General features: G+C 39.3%; 5 protein-coding genes and 1 pseudogene across 5 annotated transcripts; 1 reads left to right on the top strand and 5 right to left on the bottom strand.

Annotated features, from left to right (window-relative positions):
- Nucleotides 1–1684: 1684 nt before the first annotated feature.
- Nucleotides 1685–2476, bottom strand: LOC131552493 (heat shock protein 30-like). Its single transcript, XM_058796321.1, has one exon. The coding sequence runs from the start codon at nt 2378–2380 to the stop codon at nt 1733–1735; it is 648 nt and encodes a 215-aa protein (XP_058652304.1). The 5' UTR covers nt 2381–2476; the 3' UTR covers nt 1685–1732.
- Nucleotides 2477–4644: 2168 nt separating this feature from the next.
- LOC131552484 (heat shock protein 30-like) lies at nt 4645–5494 on the bottom strand. Its single transcript, XM_058796309.1, has one exon. It carries the CDS (start codon nt 5338–5340, stop codon nt 4693–4695), a length of 648 nt encoding a protein of 215 aa, XP_058652292.1. The 5' UTR covers nt 5341–5494; the 3' UTR covers nt 4645–4692.
- Nucleotides 5495–7656: 2162 nt separating this feature from the next.
- On the bottom strand, nt 7657–8458 carry LOC131552487 (heat shock protein 30-like). The gene has a single exon (XM_058796314.1). The coding sequence runs from the start codon at nt 8302–8304 to the stop codon at nt 7657–7659; it is 648 nt and encodes a 215-aa protein (XP_058652297.1). The 5' UTR covers nt 8305–8458.
- Nucleotides 8459–10619: 2161 nt separating this feature from the next.
- On the bottom strand, nt 10620–11373 carry LOC131552518 (heat shock protein 30-like; annotated as a pseudogene).
- A 2310-nt stretch (nt 11374–13683) lies between these two features.
- Nucleotides 13684–15539, top strand: tmem14a (transmembrane protein 14A). Its single transcript, XM_058795855.1, has 5 exons — nt 13684–13840; nt 13922–14011; nt 14259–14360; nt 14455–14542; nt 14853–15539. The coding sequence occupies exons 2-5, from the start codon at nt 13936–13938 to the stop codon at nt 14884–14886; spliced, it is 300 nt and encodes a 99-aa protein (XP_058651838.1). The 5' UTR covers nt 13684–13840; nt 13922–13935; the 3' UTR covers nt 14887–15539.
- gsta.1 (glutathione S-transferase, alpha tandem duplicate 1) lies at nt 14732–16716 on the bottom strand. Its single transcript, XM_058795854.1, has 6 exons — nt 16520–16716; nt 16264–16315; nt 16048–16180; nt 15800–15941; nt 15594–15719; nt 14732–15242 (listed from the first exon to the last, which is right to left on the bottom strand). Exons 1-6 carry the CDS (start codon nt 16604–16606, stop codon nt 15111–15113), a joined length of 672 nt encoding a protein of 223 aa, XP_058651837.1. The 5' UTR covers nt 16607–16716; the 3' UTR covers nt 14732–15110.
- Nucleotides 16717–21100: the final 4384 nt, after the last annotated feature.

Below are 21100 nucleotides of genomic sequence, written 5' to 3'. Positions count from 1 at the left end.
CATGTCTTAGTTTCCTGACATAGTTTTGTAGTCCCTTTGTAGTCCTGTTGTTTCATTGGTTCCCTTGATTTTATCTCCACGTGTGTCTTGTTCCCTTGTTAACCTGTTATCTTCTCTACAGCTCCTCCCGAGGTGGCAGCGTTCGCTCTTTAATTCCATGTCTGCTCTGATACGGCCACAGAGGCTGTCCCTGTCCTCCATGGAGACTGTTCTCAAACTCTCTGTCTGTCCTGCAGCTGCTACGGAGGACGACTCGGAACCCTCTGAGCTTCCTGTCATGGCCATTGAGGCCATAAACAAGCTTTCTGTGCGTTCTGTTTCAGTTTTGCCCTGGTGTCTTCAGCTCCATCAGCACCCCCATGGTCCATAGCTCTGCCATCATGGTCTCCAACTCTGTCCGCTCCGCCGTGGTCTTTGTCAATTGTTTTCTTTGCAAGGTTTTTCGAGTTGTCATGTTGTTGTTTTTTGTAGGCACTGCTGGTGTGTTTCAAGGACAATGCCAGCTGCATAAACTGCTCAGACTAATCTTAAAAATTGAGTAATCTTTTTTTTTTTTTTTTTTGTCTTCATGACTGGTCATAACTTTTTTAAAGTCAGTTACAATCAATCAACAATTGCCCTCGCACACCTGTAGGTAATTGATAGATGTGTAGGAAAAACAACCAAAAACAGGTCCAACTTCAAAACAAAAAACTATAAATCCTGCACACTTTCCAAACTTGCAAATGTATCAGAACATAAATTTCAGTTTTGAAAAATTTGCAAGTGCAGATAGTGTCCAGCATTTATTCTTTTTTTGTTTTAAAGTCAGTTACAAAAAAGTACATTGGTCTCATTTGAATCTGAAAAGTAAGACTGAGCCCTTGGCTAACTGATAGTTGGTCAAACTAGTTCTTAAGACTAGTTATAGCTACTGGGGTCCCTCAGGGCTCAGTTCTTGGACCACTTCTCTTCTCTGTCGTCATGGCATCACTAGGTTCTGTCATTCAGAAACATGGCTTTTCATATCACTGCTATGCTGATTTCCATCCTAATGATCCGGCGACAGCTGCTGACATCTCAGCATGTCTAACAGACATTTCTTGCTGAATGAAGAACCATCACCTTCAACTCAACCTTGCCAAGACAGAATATTATTTCGACTTGTTTTCTTTTTATTTAAAAAATATAAATCTTTGATATGTGTACTGTTAGACTAACCAAGACTTGTCATAAACTTACATATTATTGCTCTTTGTTGGTTCAGATTGCTTCTGTTGTACTCACTTGTACAGTAAGTCACTTTGCATAAAAGCATCTGCTAAATGACTAAATGCAAATGTAAATGTAATACAGTCTTAACATAGTAGATATGTTCATGCATCTGGCCTCAGAGCTGCTGGTGTTTGATATTTTTTCCTATCTTCCTAATGTTAGCAAATTCATAAACATTTTTATGGTGATATTTGTAAATTGTCTTTGTAGCTCTTATACTTGTTTCAGGTGAGTATTTACTTTTTTGAAGAATTTTGGAGATGTTGTTCTACAATATTTCTTTATAATTTAGAGACGTAAAAATGAATAAATTAATAAATAAATAAATGACAACATCCTGTTTTGCAGTTCTTACTTCATTTAATTCCATGGATATGTTGAATATAAAAAATCCATCTTTTTGTTCATGTGTATTACATCAAGTCTAGAAAACAATTAAGTACGACACAATTTTTTAAATCAAACAAAACATCATTATTTAAGATTGTCCAGCAGAGGGTTGTACTCTGTGCTCAGTGATTTCAGGATTGTTGAGTGTCGTCTGTGTGGCGCTGGAGTCGTGTTGTGTCTCGGCTGTCTCTGGCTGCGTTGTCTTCACAGTTTGACAGTCAGTGGGCAGCATCCTCTCAGCTGCTTCAGATGGCTGATTTACTGGTGCCTGTATGTAGAGCTTTCCATCAGCCATGGAGCAGGTCACCGCCTCGGGATTCACTCCTTGAGGCAGATCAAACACCCGTCTGAACTCTTGGGTTCTGTAAGAGTACGAGCCCTTCCCATCCTCCTGCTTCTTCTCGCTCTTTCCGCTGACATGCAGCTTCCTGCCCACCTGTCTGACCGACAGTTCTTCTGGGGAAAAGTCTTTAGTGTCCAGCGTCAAAGCAAAGCCTCTTCCCTCTTTCTCCACTGTGCAGGCGACTGGGTAGATCTCCTGCGAGGGTGGCATCTGGTGGATCTCCTCAAAGATCTTGTGCTGAAGTTTCTCCAGCTGCTCCAGGCTGCTCTTCAGCTCCTGCGGTTGCTCTCCGTGTCTGTAAAGAGATGTGATCTCCGGCCAGAGACTGCGCACTGGCCAGTCCATTCCCATGAATGAGCTGAGGGAAGGCTGGAATCCATGCAGGCTCAACATTTTCAGTGGCTTTTGTGATCTACTTTTGCTCCTCGGTCGAGTTGTCTCTCTGGTGGCTTCGTAAGGCTTTTAGATTTGACTCCAGTTCTGTGAGTCTCTAAGCTTTATACTGTGTGTTCATCAGCACCAGCAAGTTCATGAACTTTCCAGGTAGTTCCGGATTCGTCCATCGGGGCAGCATAGAGAAGTGATGATGCCTCACCAGTCACACTCTCATTTTAGAAGATGACCAATACACATCTATTAAACTGGAATTATGGATTTACTGATGTATTAAATTACATTTACTTAAGTTTACAGATAAATATGGAGTTGTCCAGAATCTTTTTGGTTATTCACAAGCACTCCATTAAATTTGAAAAGATAACAGCTTTTATAAAGTCTGAACACTGAGGGGCTTCAGCTGATAAATGTGTTTTGTTTTTTCACTTTACAGGGCATTTGAGATAGCTACGTCTTCTAGTTGTATAGATCAGTTATCGCTTGGAAAATTAATAGAATAGAGTATATCAGGTTGAGAACAGGGGAGAGGCTTTTGGGGACTGTTATCTAGGAAAGTGAGTGAGCTGTTTATTATGTTTCATGTCTTAGTTTCCTGACATAGTTTTGTAGTCCCTTTGTAGTCCTGTTGTTTCATTGGTTCCCTTGATTTTATCTCCACGTGTGTCTTGTTCCCTTGTTAACCTGTTATCTTCTCTACAGCTCCTCCCGAGGTGGCAGCGTTCGCTCTTTAATTCCATGTCTGCTCTGATACGGCCACAGAGGCTGTCCCTGTCCTCCATGGAGACTGTTCTCAAACTCTCTGTCTGTCCTGCAGCTGCTACGGAGGACGACTCGGAACCCTCTGAGCTTCCTGTCATGGCCATTGAGGCCATAAACAAGCTTTCTGTGCGTTCTGTTTCAGTTTTGCCCTGGTGTCTTCAGCTCCATCAGCACCCCATGGTCCATAGCTCTGCCATCATGGTCTCCAACTCTGTCCGCTCCGCCGTGGTCTTTGTCAATTGTTTTCTTTGCAAGGTTTTTCGAGTTGTCATGTTGTTGTTTTTTGTAGGCACTGCTGGTGTGTTTCAAGGACAATGCCAGCTGCATAAACTGCTCAGACTAATCTTAAAAATTGAGTAATCTTTTTTTTTTTTTTTGTCTTCATGACTGGTCATAACTTTTTAAAGTCAGTTACAATCAATCAACAATTGCCCTCGCACACCTGTAGGTAATTGATAGATGTGTAGGAAAAACAACCAAAAACAGGTCCAACTTCAAAACAAAAAACTATAAATCCTGCACACTTTCCAAACTTGCAAATGTATCAGAACATAAATTTCAGTTTTGAAAAATTTGCAAGTGCAGATAGTGTCCAGCATTTATTCTTTTTTTGTTTTAAAGTCAGTTACAAAAAAGTACATTGGTCTCATTTGAATCTGAAAAGTAAGACTGAGCCCTTGGCTAACTGATAGTTGGTCAAACTAGTTCTTAAGACTAGTTATAGCTACTGGGGTCCCTCAGGGCTCAGTTCTTGGACCACTTCTCTTCTCTGTCGTCATGGCATCACTAGGTTCTGTCATTCAGAAACATGGCTTTTCATATCACTGCTATGCTGATTTCCATCCTAATGATCCGACGACAGCTGCTGACATCTCAGCATGTCTAACAGACATTTCTTGCTGAATGAAGAACCATCACCTTCAACTCAACCTTGCCAAGACAGAATATTATTTCGACTTGTTTTCTTTTTATTTAAAAAAAATATAAATCTTTGATATGTGTACTGCGTTAGACTAACCAAGACTTGTCATAAACTTACATATTATTGCTCTTTGTTGGTTCAGATTGCTTCTGTTGTACTCACTTGTACAGTAAGTCACTTTGCATAAAAGCATCTGCTAAATGACTAAATGCAAATGTAAATGTAATACAGTCTTAACATAGTAGATATGTTCATGCATCTGGCCTCAGAGCTGCTGGTGTTTGATATTTTTTCCTATCTTCCTAATGTTAGCAAATTCATAAACATTTTTATGGTGATATTTGTAAATTGTCTTTGTAGCTCTTATACTTGTTTCAGGTGAGTATTTACTTTTTTGAAGAATTTTGGAGATGTTGTTCTACAATATTTCTTTATAATTTAGAGACGTAAAAATGAATAAATTAATAAATAAATAAATGACAACATCCTGTTTTGCAGTTCTTACTTCATTTAATTCCATGGATATGTTGAATATAAAAAATCCATCTTTTTGTTCATGTGTATTACATCAAGTCTAGAAAACAATTAAGTACGACACAATTTTTTAAATCAAACAAAACATCATTATTTAAGATTGTCCAGCAGAGGGTTGTACTCTGTGCTCGGTGATTTCAGGATTGTTGAGTGTCGTCTGTGTGGCGCTGGAGTCGTGTTGTGTCTCGGCTGTCTCTGGCTGCGTTGTCTTCACAGTTTGACAGTCAGTGGGCAGCATCCTCTCAGCTGCTTCAGATGGCTGATTTACTGGTGCCTGTATGTAGAGCTTTCCATCAGCCATGGAGCAGGTCACCGCCTCGGGATTCACTCCTTGAGGCAGATCAAACACCCGTCTGAACTCTTGGGTTCTGTAAGAGTACGAGCCCTTCCCATCCTCCTGCTTCTTCTCGCTCTTTCCGCTGACATGCAGCTTCCTGCCCACCTGTCTGACCGACAGTTCTTCTGGGGAAAAGTCTTTAGTGTCCAGCGTCAAAGCAAAGCCTCTTCCCTCTTTCTCCACTGTGCAGGCGACTGGGTAGATCTCCTGCGAGGGTGGCATCTGGTGGATCTCCTCAAAGATCTTGTGCTGAAGTTTCTCCAGCTGCTCCAGGCTGCTCTTCAGCTCCTGCGGTTGCTCTCCGTGTCTGTAAAGAGATGTGATCTCCGGCCAGAGACTGCGCACTGGCCAGTCCATTCCCATGAATGAGCTGAGGGAAGGCTGGAATCCATGCAGGCTCAACATTTTCAGTGGCTTTTGTGATCTACTTTTGCTCCTCGGTCGAGTTGTCTCTCTGGTGGCGTCGTAAGGCTTTTAGATTTGACTCCAGTTCTGTGAGTCTCTTAGCTTTATACTGTGTGTTCATCAGCACCAGCAAGTTCATGAACTTTCCAGGTAGTTCCGGATTCGTCCATCGGGGGCAGCATAGAGAGAAGTGATGATGCCTCACCAGTCACACTCTCATTTTAGAAGATGACCAATACACATCTATTAAACTGGAATTATGGATTTACTGATGTATTAAATTACATTTACTTAAGTTTACAGATAAATATGGAGTTGTCCAGAATCTTTTTGGTTATTCACAAGCACTCCATTAAATTTGAAAAGATAACAGCTTTTATAAAGTCTGAACACTGAGGGGCTTCAGCTGATAAATGTGTTTTGTTTTTTCACTTTACAGGGCATTTGAGATAGCTACGTCTTCTAGTTGTATAGATCAGTTATCGCTTGGAAAATTAATAGAATAGAGTATATCAGGTTGAGAACAGGGGAGAGGCTTTTGGGGACTGTTATCTAGGAAAGTGAGTGAGCTGTTTATTATGTTTCATGTCTTAGTTTCCTGACATAGTTTTGTAGTCCCTTTGTAGTCCTGTTGTTTCATTGGTTCCCTTGATTTTATCTCCACGTGTGTCTTGTTCCCTTGTTAACCTGTTATCTTCTCTACAGCTCCTCCCGAGGTGGCAGCGTTGCTCTTTAATTCCATGTCTGCTCTGATACGGCCACAGAGGCTGTCCCTGTCCTCCATGGAGACTGTTCTCAAACTCTCTGTCTGTCCTGCAGCTGCTACGGAGGACGACTCGGAACCCTCTGAGTTTCCTGTCATGGCCATTGAGGCCATAAACAAGCTTTCTGTGCGTTCTGTTTCAGTTTTGCCCTGGTGTCTTCAGCTCCATCAGCACCCCCATGGTCCATAGCTCTGCCATCATGGTCTCCAACTCTGTCCGCTCCGCCGTGGTCTTTGTCAATTGTTTTCTTTGCAAGGTTTTTCGAGTTGTCATGTTGTTGTTTTTTGTAGGCACTGCTGGTGTGTTTCAAGGACAATGCCAGCTGCATAAACTGCTCAGACTAATCTTAAAAATTGAGTAATCTTTTTTTTTTTTTTTTGTCTTCATGACTGGTCATAACTTTTTTAAAGTCAGTTACAATCAATCAACAATTGCCCTCGCACACCTGTAGGTAATTGATAGATGTGTAGGAAAAACAACCAAAAACAGGTCCAACTTCAAAACAAAAAACTATAAATCCTGCACACTTTCCAAACTTGCAAATGTATCAGAACATAAATTTCAGTTTTGAAAAATTTGCAAGTGCAGATAGTGTCCAGCATTTATTCTTTTTTTGTTTTAAAGTCAGTTACAAAAAAGTACATTGGTCTCATTTGAATCTGAAAAGTAAGACTGAGCCCTTGGCTAACTGATAGTTGGTCAAACTAGTTCTTAAGACTAGTTATAGCTACTGGGGTCCCTCAGGGCTCAGTTCTTGGACCACTTCTCTTCTCTGTCGTCATGGCATCACTAGGTTCTGTCATTCAGAAACATGGCTTTTCATATCACTGCTATGCTGATTTCCATCCTAATGATCCGACGACAGCTGCTGACATCTCAGCATGTCTAACAGACATTTCTTGCTGAATGAAGAACCATCACCTTCAACTCAACCTTGCCAAGACAGAATATTATTTCGACTTGTTTTCTTTTTATTTAAAAAAAATATAAATCTTTGATATGTGTACTGCGTTAGACTAACCAAGACTTGTCATAAACTTACATATTATTGCTCTTTGTTGGTTCAGATTGCTTCTGTTGTACTCACTTGTACAGTAAGTCACTTTGCATAAAAGCATCTGCTAAATGACTAAATGCAAATGTAAATGTAATACAGTCTTAACATAGTAGATATGTTCATGCATCTGGCCTCAGAGCTGCTGGTGTTTGATATTTTTTCCTATCTTCCTAATGTTAGCAAATTCATAAACATTTTTATGGTGATATTTGTAAATTGTCTTTGTAGCTCTTATACTTGTTTCAGGTGAGTATTTACTTTTTTGAAGAATTTTGGAGATGTTGTTCTACAATATTTCTTTATAATTTAGAGACGTAAAAATGAATAAATTAATAAATAAATAAATGACAACATCCTGTTTTGCAGTTCTTACTTCATTTAATTCCATGGATATGTTGAATATAAAAAATCCATCTTTTTGTTCATGTGTATTACATCAAGTCTAGAAAACAATTAAGTACGACACAATTTTTAAATCAAACAAAACATCATTATTTAAGATTGTCCAGCAGAGGGTTGTACTCTGTGCTCGGTGATTTCAGGATTGTTGAGTGTCGTCTGTGTGGCGCTGGAGTCGTGTTGTGTCTCGGCTGTCTCTGGCTGCGTTGTCTTCACAGTTTGACAGTCAGTGGGCAGCATCCTCTCAGCTGCTTCAGATGGCTGATTTACTGGTGCCTGTATGTAGAGCTTTCCATCAGCCATGGAGCAGGTCACCGCCTCGGGATTCACTCCTTGAGGCAGATCAAACACCCGTCTGAACTCTTGGGTTCTGTAAGAGTACGAGCCCTTCCCATCCTCCTGCTTCTTCTCGCTCTTTCCGCTGACATGCAGCTTCCTGCCCACCTGTCTGACCGACAGTTCTTCTGGGGAAAAGTCTTTAGTGTCCAGCGTCAAAGCAAAGCCTCTTCCCTCTTTCTCCACTGTGCAGGCGACTGGGTAGATCTCCTGCGAGGGTGGCATCTGGTGGATCTCCTCAAAGATCTTGTGCTGAAGTTTCTCCAGCTGCTCCAGGCTGCTCTTCAGCTCCTGCGGTTGCTCTCCGTGTCTGTAAAGAGATGTGATCTCCGGCCAGAGACTGCGCACTGGCCAGTCCATTCCCATGAATGAGCTGAGGGAAGGCTGGAATCCATGCAGGCTCAACATTTTCAGTGGCTTTTGTGATCTACTTTTGCTCCTCGGTCGAGTTGTCTCTCTGGTGGCGTCGTAAGGCTTTTAGATTTGACTCCAGTTCTGTGAGTCTCTTAGCTTTATACTGTGTGTTCATCAGCACCAGCAAGTTCATGAACTTTCCAGGTAGTTCCGGATTCGTCCATCGGGGGCAGCATAGAGAGAAGTGATGATGCCTCACCAGTCACACTCTCATTTTAGAAGATGACCAATACACATCTATTAAACTGGAATTATGGATTTACTGATGTATTAAATTACATTTACTTAAGTTTACAGATAAATATGGAGTTGTCCAGAATCTTTTTGGTTATTCACAAGCACTCCATTAAATTTGAAAAGATAACAGCTTTTATAAAGTCTGAACACTGAGGGGCTTCAGCTGATAAATGTGTTTTGTTTTTCACTTTACAGGGCATTTGAGATAGCTACGTCTTCTAGTTGTATAGATCAGTTATCGCTTGGAAAATTAATAGAATAGAGTATATCAGGTTGAGAACAGGGGAGAGGCTTTTGGGGACTGTTATCTAGGAAAGTGAGTGAGCTGTTTATTATGTTTCATGTCTTAGTTTCCTGACATAGTTTTGTAGTCCCTTTGTAGTCCTGTTGTTTCATTGGTTCCCTTGATTTTATCTCCACGTGTGTCTTGTTCCCTTGTTAACCTGTTATCTTCTCTACAGCTCCTCCCGAGGTGGCAGCGTTGCTCTTTAATTCCATGTCTGCTCTGATACGGCCACAGAGGCTGTCCCTGTCCTCCATGGAGACTGTTCTCAAACTCTCTGTCTGTCCTGCAGCTGCTACGGAGGACGACTCGGAACCCTCTGAGCTTCCTGTCATGGCCATTGAGGCCATAAACAAGCTTTCTGTGCGTTCTGTTTCAGTTTTGCCCTGGTGTCTTCAGCTCCATCAGCACCCCATGGTCCATAGCTCTGCCATCATGGTCTCCAACTCTGTCCGCTCCGCCGTGGTCTTTGTCAATTGTTTTCTTTGCAAGGTTTTTCGAGTTGTCATGTTGTTGTTTTTTGTAGGCACTGCTGGTGTGTTTCAAGGACAATGCCAGCTGCATAAACTGCTCAGACTAATCTTAAAAATTGAGTAATCTTTTTTTTTTTTTTTTTGTCTTCATGACTGGTCATAACTTTTTTAAAGTCAGTTACAATCAATCAACAATTGCCCTCGCACACCTGTAGGTAATTGATAGATGTGTAGGAAAAACAACCAAAAACAGGTCCAACTTCAAAACAAAAAACTATAAATCCTGCACACTTTCCAAACTTGCAAATGTATCAGAACATAAATTTCAGTTTTGAAAAATTTGCAAGTGCAGATAGTGTCCAGCATTTATTCTTTTTTTGTTTTAAAGTCAGTTACAAAAAAGTACATTGGTCTCATTTGAATCTGAAAAGTAAGACTGAGCCCTTGGCTAACTGATAGTTGGTCAAACTAGTTCTTAAGACTAGTTATAGCTACTGGGGTCCCTCAGGGCTCAGTTCTTGGACCACTTCTCTTCTCTGTCGTCATGGCATCACTACGTTCTGTCATTCAGAAACATGGCTTTTCATATCACTGCTATGCTGATTTCCATCCTAATGATCCGACGACAGCTGCTGACATCTCAGCATGTCTAACAGACATTTCTTGCTGAATGAAGAACCATCACCTTCAACTCAACCTTGCCAAGACAGAATATTATTTCGACTTGTTTTCTTTTTATTTAAAAAAAATATAAATCTTTGATATGTGTACTGCGTTAGACTAACCAAGACTTGTCATAAACTTACATATTATTGCTCTTTGTTGGTTCAGATTGCTTCTGTTGTACTCACTTGTACAGTAAGTCACTTTGCATAAAAGCATCTGCTAAATGACTAAATGCAAATGTAAATGTAATACAGTCTTAACATAGTAGATATGTTCATGCATCTGGCCTCAGAGCTGCTGGTGTTTGATATTTTTTCCTATCTTCCTAATGTTAGCAAATTCATAAACATTTTTATGGTGATATTTGTAAATTGTCTTTGTAGCTCTTATACTTGTTTCAGGTGAGTATTTACTTTTTTGAAGAATTTTGGAGATGTTGTTCTACAATATTTCTTTATAATTTAGAGACGTAAAAATGAATAAATTAATAAATAAATAAATGACAACATCCTGTTTTGCAGTTCTTACTTCATTTAATTCCATGGATATGTTGAATATAAAAAATCCATCTTTTTGTTCATGTGTATTACATAAAGTCTAGAAAACAATTAAGTACGACACAATTTTTAAATCAAACAAAACATCATTATTTAAGATTGTCCAGCAGAGGGTTGTACTCTGTGCTCGGTGATTTCAGGATTGTTGAGTGTCGCCTGTGTGGCGCTGGAGTCGTGTTGTGTCTCGGCTGTCTCTGGCTGCGTTGTCTTCACAGTTTGACAGTCAGTGGGCAGCATCCTCTCAGCTGCTTCAGATGGCTGATTTACTGGTGCCTGTATGTAGAGCTTTCCATCAGCCATGGAGCAGGTCACCGCCTCGGGATTCACTCCTTGAGGCAGATCAAACACCGTCTGAACTCTTGGGTTCTGTAAGAGTACGAGCCCTTCCCATCCTCCTGCTTCTTCTCGCTCTTTCCGCTGACATGCAGCTTCCTGCCCACCTGTCTGACCGACAGTTCTTCTGGGGAAAAGTCTTTAGTGTCCAGCGTCAAAGCAAAGCCTCTTCCCTCTTTCTCCACTGTGCAGGCGACTGGGTAGATCTCCTGCGGTGGCATCTGGTGGATCTCCTCAAAGATCTTGTGCTGAAGTTTCTCCAGCTGCTCCAGGCTGCTCTTCAGCTCCTGCGGTTGCTCTCCGTGTCTGTAAAGAGATGTGATCTCCGGCCAGAGACTGCGCACTGGCCAGTCCATTCCCATGAATGAGCTGAGGGAAGGCTGGAATCCATGCAGGCTCAACATTTTCAGTGGCTTTTGTGATCTACTTTTGCTCCTCGGTCGAGTTGTCTCTCTGGTGGCGTCGTAAGGCTTTTAGATTTGACTCCAGTTCTGTGAGTCTCTAAGCTTTATACTGTGTGTTCATCAGCACCAGCAAGTTCATGAACTTTCCAGGTAGTTCCGGATTCGTCCATCGGGGGCAGCATAGAGAGAACTGATGATGCCTCACCAGTCACACTCTCATTTTAGAAGATGACCAATACACATCTATTAAACTGAAACTATATATGTATATGTTGTTTTGCAGATGAATACAGAATTTCAAGAAGTCTTCACTTTACAGAATCTAAGAAGTAGGATATTTTATTCATCTCATAAAGAGCACCTATATAGAGCATGAGGTTGAAAATTTGGGGACCATTATCGAGGAATGAGAATTTATAATGGCTTGATAGAAAGTTTGTAAAAGATATTTTACACATAACTTCATATGACTATAATAAAAGGTAAAATGGTACAGGTATATTATTGCACTAATTCTGGGCCTCTTCCTTTACTCACTCCATCGCTTTGTCTCCTCCTGAAGTCTTGTTTCTTCTATACTTTTATTCATGCTTGTTTGCTCTGGGAATTTACAGGTTTATGGTTTATACTTGGTTTCTGGCATATACTCTTTAAATTGTAATTGTGAACTATTTAAAGCACTCCATTTCCAGTGCCATGTGTAGTACAGACCCAGCATTTCATGGTAATTGAGAACATGCAGTATGACAAATTACTGATTACTGTTTTTTGGGGAAATGGGACATTTTAATGATTTGTGTGAAATCACTAAAGAGCTGCAGTTGTTTTCTCTTATTTTAAAGCTTGGTAAGCTGTATTAAAGGTTTTCAAAACAGAAGGCATTGTGCAATGTTTTGGGAACATTATGCATGCAATTTTAATTTATTTAATGGAAACATAGGCCTTCAATCTTTTTAGGCAGTGGCAGTGTAAATTGTTTTAGCTGTAAAATGTGGCTTTTTTCCCCTGAATAAATCAGTGACTGAAGACAGTCACTTGTCGCCACCTACTGGTGGAATGATGTAACCTGCAAAAAGAGTCATTGAAAACCACTTCCCAGCCCTCAAAATATATTATATCAACAATGGCACACATAGGCCTACCTGAACAGTCATTTCTGATAAAGTAGATTACAGTAGATACGGCTGAAATATGCTTTCAGTACTTAAAACATGAAGGCCAGCTCACACGACCGTATTCTGCGCATTCTGTTCAATCATATCAAGCGTACTTGTCTCTGACAAAAAAAGTCTCGCCTTTTAGAACAATGATGTATAGGCACCTACGGTAATGTAAGCTTACACTTTAATGTTACTTAATATTGTTAATTGTAATTGTTACCATGGTAGAGTGGGGTTTAACCCAAGATCATTTTTTGTTGTAACTATGGACTATGTTGACGAGAGTGAAGTTTTCACTATGAAGCTTACACTGGTGATGTACTGGAGAGAAAGCGGATTTCACAGCAACTGATCTCATTTTCAGCAGTAAGCAAACTTTAAGTGTTTTAAAGCTTGTTGCTTTGCAGAACATCACAGTTATGATATGAGAGTAGTAAGGCCTGTAAATAGGGAGAGTGTGTGTTATTTAAGAAAAATTATATTTTCAGAATGACAGAATGTTTTCAAACATAGTCTGTGGGGTAAAACATGGCTTAATTACTGTAGTTACTCTGTTCTGAACATCAACTCCTTTGATTTTACATCAAATGTATTCTAACTAGTTGGTTGAATAAAAATATTTGTATATATAAAAAATATATTTAAAAAATGACCCTAGCCAGTTAGCATCAGCCAACAACAATTTTTCAAATAAGCTATTATAATTTTGTAATTCATAATTATTTATTATAATCTTTTTTAATAAGCTAAAACTGTAAGTAGGCCTACTCTGATTTTGCAAATGTATAAAGCAAATTGCTTTGTCAGACTGAGGGGCAAAACAACAGCTTGGTACAAATGTCATTTTTGCAAATGTAAAACTCTGCACATTTTTCATATTGTGTTTATAATTTATGTCTTTGTCACTCAATTATTCTGGACACATTCAACTCTTGTTTCACAGAAAATAAAAAAATAAAAATTACACAGTCCTTAAGGGGGCGTTTTCCCGACTAAAGTAAATGGAGATTGTTACCAAGCCACGAGTTTTTTAAAGTTCAGAAAAGCATTATTTTTCAAAGTTATACAGTACATTAAATTGTAAAATTTAATAAATTGAAAGATCTGCAGTACACACAGTTCCACACACAAATCACGTGGTAATGCGCGAAATACTTCACGATCGCGCACGCGCACAGTACAAAAGAAAATAAAACAATTTGTTTTCATAAATCTATGTTCATGTAAAAATATTTCAATACGTCTCGGTGCGGTACGCTTTCTGATTTGGCGCCATAAGCGCTTGATTCACTTCCTGGTTCTGGCGTCATCATGTCGTCACTTCCGTGTTATGAACTTCAGCACAGATCAGAATCAGAATCAGACTGCTGCTCATGCTCGTTTCCAGCTGTTTCATTATAAACACCCGCGATATTTGGTAATGTCATTGCTGAATGTGTATGCTCGGTCTGTTGTAATGTGTAATAGTGTGTACATGTTTTATTATTCCCTCTCTCAGGTTTCTAGCACAGAATGGCAGTGGACTGGTGGGGCTTCGCCTATGCTGCAGCTCTGGCTCTGGGCGGCTTTATGGGCTATAAAAGAAAAGGTACTCCTTCACTGTGGTGTGAAGGGAACGTGTGCAGATGATAGAACATTATATTTATGATAAGTTTTTCAATCTAATTTCTAATTGGTTTATAAATCTAAAATGCAAGTTTTTTTTACCATGCTACCATGTTAATATAATTGCAAAGCCGTACTATTCTTTTAAATGCTTTGGTGTGCTGTAACATCACTGTGCTTTATTGTAAGGGATTGGTGGAGATATTTAATATAATTCCTGACTTCTACAGGAAGTGTGGTGTCATTAATTGCTGGACTCTTCTTTGGAAGTGTGTCTGCGTATGGAGCGTACAGAATAACAAATGATCCACACGATTACTGGACCTCTCTGAGTAAGTACAAAAATAAAATCACTAATGTCCACCCTTCAGTAATACAGCATAAATCAGCTTCGAACTTACTTTTTCATCACTTTCTTCGCTGTAGTCGCCGCCGGTGTCCTGACTGTTGTGATGGGGATGAGATTCAGGAAATCTGGGAAATTAATGCCTGCGGGAATCATGGCAGGACTGAGGTACAACCGTAGCTCAAACACGGTTGTAAAATATATAAATTCTTGTGTTAAGATTTATAAAGATATGTTCAGACTAACAGAGCTAAAGCGCCCAGCCTTGATGATATTCAGTGTTCAACAATGCAAGAAGTCAAATGCAGTAAAAGTCTAGTCAAAGTCATGTTTTCACACATTGCAACACAAGGAGGGTTATGTTAAATCATTTTTATTGATCTGCTCCAATAAAGCAATTCATAGAAGTAAGCCGCAGTATTATTACTAGAGCAAATACATGCAAAGCACTGAAAGCTGGTTTGTCTTCTGTTTTCAGCTTCATGATGGTTTTGCGAATTTTGATCTTCTAAGAGTTCGTGGACACTGAGACGTTTCTCACAACATCTACTGGACAACGTTCATTTCACAGCATCATCACCAAATTGTATCTTGTACATTCCAAATAAATCTGTCCATTTTAGAGCCTCAGCTTTAATCTTGTAACAAAAAGGAAGTTTGGTTTGTAAACTAATTAGCGATTAACATCATCTAATGGTTTTGAATTCATTGTTAATTCAAATGAATGTAAACCCTTCTACTTGAAAATGTGGCTCAACACCTCCTTCACGGTTTTCACATACACTTCATCGGGTGGAGGTTTTCTTGCACTGCCCGGCTGGAGGAACTTGCTGATTGTTGGCAAGGCCTTCATTTTCTCCTGAAACGCCTGCAAAACAAATGAAAGGTTATACAAGATTCAAAATCACAATGCATTATTTTTTATTAGATAAATTACAGATACAAGTACGTGTACCGCTTTTTTGGATCACAGGAATTATCGCTTTGAATCATGGGCTCCTTCACTAAACCACACTACTCTATATTACTGTATATCTGACAAGCAGTACACTTTATTGATTTTAATCGTATTTGTACCGTCAGTGAAACTTGACATGACTCCGTTATTGCTGTTTTTCATATGCCAGTGTTTAAGGATGTTATTGTAATAAACTCTTCAACATCATATGTTAAAAAAATGGTTTCGTTAAGCAATTTTAGGGGTGTGTGTGTGTAGCACCTGGATTTTGGGAAAGGTTGAAAGTATTGTAGGGAATGACTCCTGCAGCATCAGAGTGACTTCAAGAAGGTGAACGTCAGCACGGCTCAACCGGTTTCCCACAAGGAACTGAGAGCTCGCAAGACCCTAAAAACCACAAACACAATCCGCATAGTTTTATGCATCCAATGTGGATAATCATGCTTCAAAATGGGAGAATGAATCACCTTTTCAAACACAGGAAGAAAGCGATCTTTGGCCTTTTGCTCTGTATTACTGAGATGTTTCTGTTTGTTTTCAGGTGGTGTGAAAAAATACGCTATAAGCATATCCATGAGATCACTGGCTCCCTCTGAATACATGTCAATCCTTCAAGACAAAAAACACATGCATTCAGTTATAATTGCTTGGGTGTGGTGGAAAAGCAAAGCCACTTGGAATCATAACACTTTTCATAAAAAAAGTTGACATTTACATAGCCCGTTCTTTAAGGTCTTTTCCATATAGATTGTATTTCCCAGCGATGTAATTCAAGATAGCCTTTGTCTGCACGAGCTGCATCCCGTCTATTTCAACCAAAGGCACCTGGTGAAACATCAGGGCTCCATCTACATTAAAAACACGAATATTATTATTATATAGGACTGTAAAACAATAAGAGATTAGGAATTTACTGCATATTTAACATTACCATTCATCAGCTTTTCATACTCCTCCCTTTTGGTCAAAAACACTTCCTCAAACTGTAAAGACGACCACAATAAATCAAAACCCATTTCTCTCGAGATTACATTATGCACATTCATTTACTAAAGTATTTATGGTGAGTTGTCATGCATACTACTTGCAACTATGTTATGAAACATCTTTATAAAGAAGTTACATATATGCAAATCCCATTTGATTGCATCGACGTGTGAAACTTTTCCAGACTTTACGCCACAAACCTCGACTCCAGCAGCAGCCAGCAGCCATCGCACCGACTCCATCTTCCCTCTGCCATTGAAGTAATGCAACACAACTTTCCCAGACATTTCTCAGACACCAGCTTCAAAACCTTTTCGTGCTGTAGAAGACAAAGTGTGCAGCAGGGAGATTATTTATGTTTTCAGGTGTTGCGTAACTCTTTGTGGGTGGTGCTATATGGGCTTCGAGATAAAGCTACTCCTGCTCCGAAAAACTAAAGCAAGAAACAAAGCTGATATCAATAATCCCCACTCGAGGTATTAAATAACACATAATTTATTATTTATTTATTAATAGTTTCATGGGTCAGTTTTAAACAGCTCAAGCTTTTCAAACTGAGTGAATGATGGAAAACAAAACTGTAAAATAGCTCGTGACGGTAAAGCGTTGTGCAGTCATTAAACTGATTTAGATTAAAAACTGCGATATCATGACGATAGCCAATGATATAAAATAAGCGTGTTTTATTACTCTATGATCCAGCGTCACTCTAAGTTAGTCAAGTAATCGTGACTCATCAAAATACAGTCGTAAATATCATTTGGATTGTCAATGCAAAGCGTTACATGAAAACTATGCAACACATTCACTATATTGCCAAAAGTATTGGGACGCCCCCTTCTTTAGAACAGAAAAAGGCACTTCCAAAACTGTGGCAACAAAGATGGAAACATAATTTGTGTATTTAAAAACTGTATTTCCATCTCTGTTGCAACAGTTGTGGAAGTGTCTAAAATGACTATCACATATGTACAAGTCATTAGTGTTTGCTGATGAGTTTTTGGCTCAAGATCTGCATTTAAAGTCACAGCAGAGGTTTCTGCAGACCAGTCAAGTTCTTCCACACCGACTCAATCAATCATTTCTTTTTGAACCTTGCCTTATACACAGAGACATCGTCATGTTAGAATAGAAAAGGGTCCTGTCCAAACTGTTGCTTTAAAACAGGGGTTCTCAACCTTTTGCAAGCTGGGCCCCCCCAAAGCTGGTTCATTGCCCACCACCCACACCACCTTGCATAGATAGATAGATAGATTAGATTAGATTAGATTAGATTAGATTCAACTTTATTGTCATTACACAAGTACAGGTACAGGGCAACGAAATGCAGTTTAGGTCTAACCAGAAGTGCAATAGCAGCAAGTGCAGTAGATAGCCCTAGGCTATTATTTTTAGGCCCACATTATTATTATTATTATTATTATTATTATTATCATCATCAGTAGCGGTAGGTAGGCCTATTATCATTACTAGGCTATTGTTACAATTGGCAGTAGCACCAGACTTCTAATGTGAGCTTGCAGACATTATTATTATTATTATTATTATTATTATGAGTAGTAGTAGGCCTATCATCATTACTAGGCTATTGCTATATAATTATATGAGGTTACATGCTTTATTGTTGTTGTTGTTATTATTATTATTATCATCATCAGTATAGGCCTATTATCATTACTAGGCTATTGCTATAATTGGGAATTGGCACCAGACCTCTGATATTAATTTATGCTTTATTATTGTTATTATTACTAGGCCTAATAGTAGGCATCATCTGCATTTTTTACAGAAGCTTGCAGGTAGGTGATGTTAATGTTAATGTGAGACCCGAGCCTGCTTTGCCTTGCAAAGATCCTCAATTCTTGGCTCAATGTTTGATACACATAGCCTCAAATCATCCTCGATTTGTGCACGATTGCGGTATTTCGTTGTGAGTGCAGTCATTTTTGAGAATCCTGCCTCACACAAATATGTTGAAGCGAAAGGAAGGAGAATCTTCAAGATGTCACAGAGTTCAGGATATTCCTGCATCAATGCTGCCCAGAATGACGAAAGAGGGCAGGAGCTAAAGCAGAGGTGGGCAAACTACACATCCGGGCCGCCGGGAGATTTCATCCGGCCCGTGAGGCAGTTGGTCCAAAATAGTTAATTTGATGCAATGTCAGGGGGAAACATGATTTCTACCGAGGGGGACGCTAGAGCCCTGCATTCCCTGGGCTTCGATCGGGCCAATTTTCACGGCATAGATCAGACGCAGGCCGGGCCTGTTTTAGGCTTCTCTTTATTTTTATATTTTAGACATCCATCAATTAGTGATGAAAAAATTGCCGCTGGTGGAAACAACACGAGACCGTGCGAGACTGTGAAGAGCGGCTCGACGGTGTTTAGAGTCCCGCAGCAGCAGCGCGCGCCGTCAGCGCAGCTGAAGAGTTCTGCTTCAAATACACGCAATAGGCTGAAGCTTGCTGCAAAGCCCCAGCAAACGTAATTACCATGAATGTGTCCGGGGGAAATAGTAAGGAGATATTTGAATGATTTACTATTAAACTAGTGTTTTCTGTGTCAGTGTCGCAAAGATGAAGATGATGATCCTGACTCGCCATCTCCTCATTAGACGCGCCTTTAGAGAGAAGTGCATCTTCACTGATTATAATGAAAGAGTTTTTGTTATCGATTTGATTTATTTCGTTAAGTGGTAATTTAAAGCTTTCTATAGATATATTTATCATGTCTGTGAAGCATATGTATTCGCTGACTTTCGGTTCATTTTTGTGAAGCGCTCTTGTTCAAGAGGAGACGGCGCATCATTGTTTTATTTATTTCATAAAAAGTTTTTTTAATATTGTGAGTGCACACAAATAAAAGTAGACCCTTTACAATTCCGAATGATGTATTACTCTTACCTTTATGAGCAAAAATTACGGCGTAAGTTGTTTTCATTGAAAAAAATGCAATTGATTGCGCTGGCGCCTCCATGTCCTGCGCTTTATCTTCCACTCTCCGCACAAACTACTGGATGCGGCGCACATTTATCTAGGTTTAACCTTTACACATTGTTATATGCTTGAACTGTTTTAGTATATCTATAGATCGTATTTTAGGCAAGTCGTGATGATTTGAGAAGGCTAAACTGATCAAACATGGCTATGATCAGCCTGCCGGTCTGCCGCTGCTGCTTGGTCGTTACTTTAAGAAAGAATAAACTTATCTAACGAACAAAAAAATGCTCCAAACGTTTTTCTAAATTAACTTAATAAAAAAACTAAACGAAATTTCGAAAATTCGCCATTACATACAAAACTGAACTATTTTAATAGCTGAAACAGTATAACGCGATCGCGACCGAGGGGGAGTATACCGGAACGTGATCTGTACGGAGGGGGACAACAACCCACTTTCCAGGAGAAGAAATGCCATGTTGCCTCCTGCTCAGGGCACTGTAACTACCACGCCGCTAGTTTCAGTTTTGCTTGAAATATTTAGTCTGGGCGTTTATAATAAATGTTTATAGTGAATGCCACTGTAATTTTTGTTTGTTTTTTTACTTATTTTCATTCCGTTTTCTGTTATTAACACTGCTAAATTTACAGGATTTTTCGCATCTTTAGCAAATATTTTGAGGGGTGTTTATGACAATTGAGAGCCACCAAATGACGAATATGAAAACACGAATCCGACAGTTTCGGACTCAGTCAGGGTGCAAGGACCTTAAACTATTGAGGCTCGCGCAGCTTCTCGAGCAGAAATCAAACAAATGAGCGCCGTTTTCTAAAGTCTATGAGCGCAGCACACACAAATAAACTAAATTGACATACTGCAGTTAAATTTCAAAATGTGGTGTTTTTATATTTATAACATTTGAATACAGTTCAGCAACATACATCACACGACCTGACGACCAAGAGAGCTGACAACTGACCATCACTAAATTCACCATCACCTCACGATTGAAAATGTGACACTGATTTCATATGACAGTTCAACAAACAAGTTAATAATATTAAGTCACTTACATTTTAGACGAAATAATGACTGTTTTTGTCTATTTTAGCAGCGAAAATAGATCCGATGAATCTAAAAGATCACGGCATAGCGCATCTCACAGCAACACTCAATCGTGTTTTGAATGATTCAGTGTTTTGAACGAATCGGTTGAGTCAAAGATTCAATGACCCATGCACAAACATCTGTCTCATTCTTGATGAATCGGCCGTTTGAACGAATCGTTTGAATGAACGACTCAATGACTCGCTTAATAAAACCGCTTATCACCTGCATTTGCGCTCACTATCGACAAACCAATCAAATTTGTTCAAAACTCTTTTTTTTTAAATCAGTCCAAACACATTTTAATTTTTATTCAGGAGTTATGTATATACGAAACTATAACTTTTTATGACAGCAGTTTAGTGATAAAAAAAAATTTGCCAATTTTTTTTTTCAGGTTTTTTCCCTCCCATCCTGTACTCGCGCCCCGGTTGAGAACCACTGCTTTAAAGTCAGAAGCACACAATTCCCTAGAATATCATTATATGCTTAAACATTAAGATTTGTACTCACGGAAATTACTAAAATAGTCAAACCTGTTCATTAGAAGGGGGTGAGCCAATACTTTTGGCAATATAGTGTATGTGCACAATGTCTTTAATTTAACAGAAACTAAATAATCTTGGTGCACTTTCATTCACTTATTTTTTTTAATCACTCACATTCATCATTTTACTTTTACATTTAGATCATTTTATCCAAAGCGACTTACAAATGAGGACAATGGAAGCAAT

The sequence above is a fragment of the Onychostoma macrolepis genome, chromosome 13, assembly GCF_012432095.1.
Source record: "Onychostoma macrolepis isolate SWU-2019 chromosome 13, ASM1243209v1, whole genome shotgun sequence".
Classification (NCBI taxonomy): domain Eukaryota; kingdom Metazoa; phylum Chordata; class Actinopteri; order Cypriniformes; family Cyprinidae; genus Onychostoma; species Onychostoma macrolepis.
The sequence above is the reverse complement of the archived record's forward strand: the minus strand, read 5'-3'. Positions and strand labels throughout refer to the sequence as shown.

What these genes read in the sequence shown, in the direction of transcription:
- LOC131552493 (XM_058796321.1), bottom strand. Translation starts at nt 2,380, where the DNA reads ATGTTGAGCCTGCATGGATTCCAGCCTTCCCTCAGCTCATTCATGGGA.
- LOC131552484 (XM_058796309.1), bottom strand. Translation starts at nt 5,340, where the DNA reads ATGTTGAGCCTGCATGGATTCCAGCCTTCCCTCAGCTCATTCATGGGA.
- LOC131552487 (XM_058796314.1), bottom strand. Translation starts at nt 8,304, where the DNA reads ATGTTGAGCCTGCATGGATTCCAGCCTTCCCTCAGCTCATTCATGGGA.
- tmem14a (XM_058795855.1), top strand. Translation starts at nt 13,936, where the DNA reads ATGGCAGTGGACTGGTGGGGCTTCGCCTATGCTGCAGCTCTGGCTCTG. An exon ending in TATGGGCTATAAAAGAAAAG is followed by an intron (nt 14,012 to 14,258) that starts GTACTCCTTCAC and finishes TGACTTCTACAG; the next exon opens with GAAGTGTGGTGTCATTAATT. An exon ending in CGATTACTGGACCTCTCTGA is followed by an intron (nt 14,361 to 14,454) that starts GTAAGTACAAAA and finishes TCTTCGCTGTAG; the next exon opens with TCGCCGCCGGTGTCCTGACT.
- gsta.1 (XM_058795854.1), bottom strand. Translation starts at nt 16,606, where the DNA reads ATGTCTGGGAAAGTTGTGTTGCATTACTTCAATGGCAGAGGGAAGATG. An exon ending in TGGCTGCTGCTGGAGTCGAG is followed by an intron (nt 16,316 to 16,519) that starts GTTTGTGGCGTA and finishes TCGTCTTTACAG; the next exon opens with TTTGAGGAAGTGTTTTTGAC. An exon ending in GACCTTAAAGAACGGGCTAT is followed by an intron (nt 15,942 to 16,047) that starts GTAAATGTCAAC and finishes TTTGTCTTGAAG; the next exon opens with GATTGACATGTATTCAGAGG.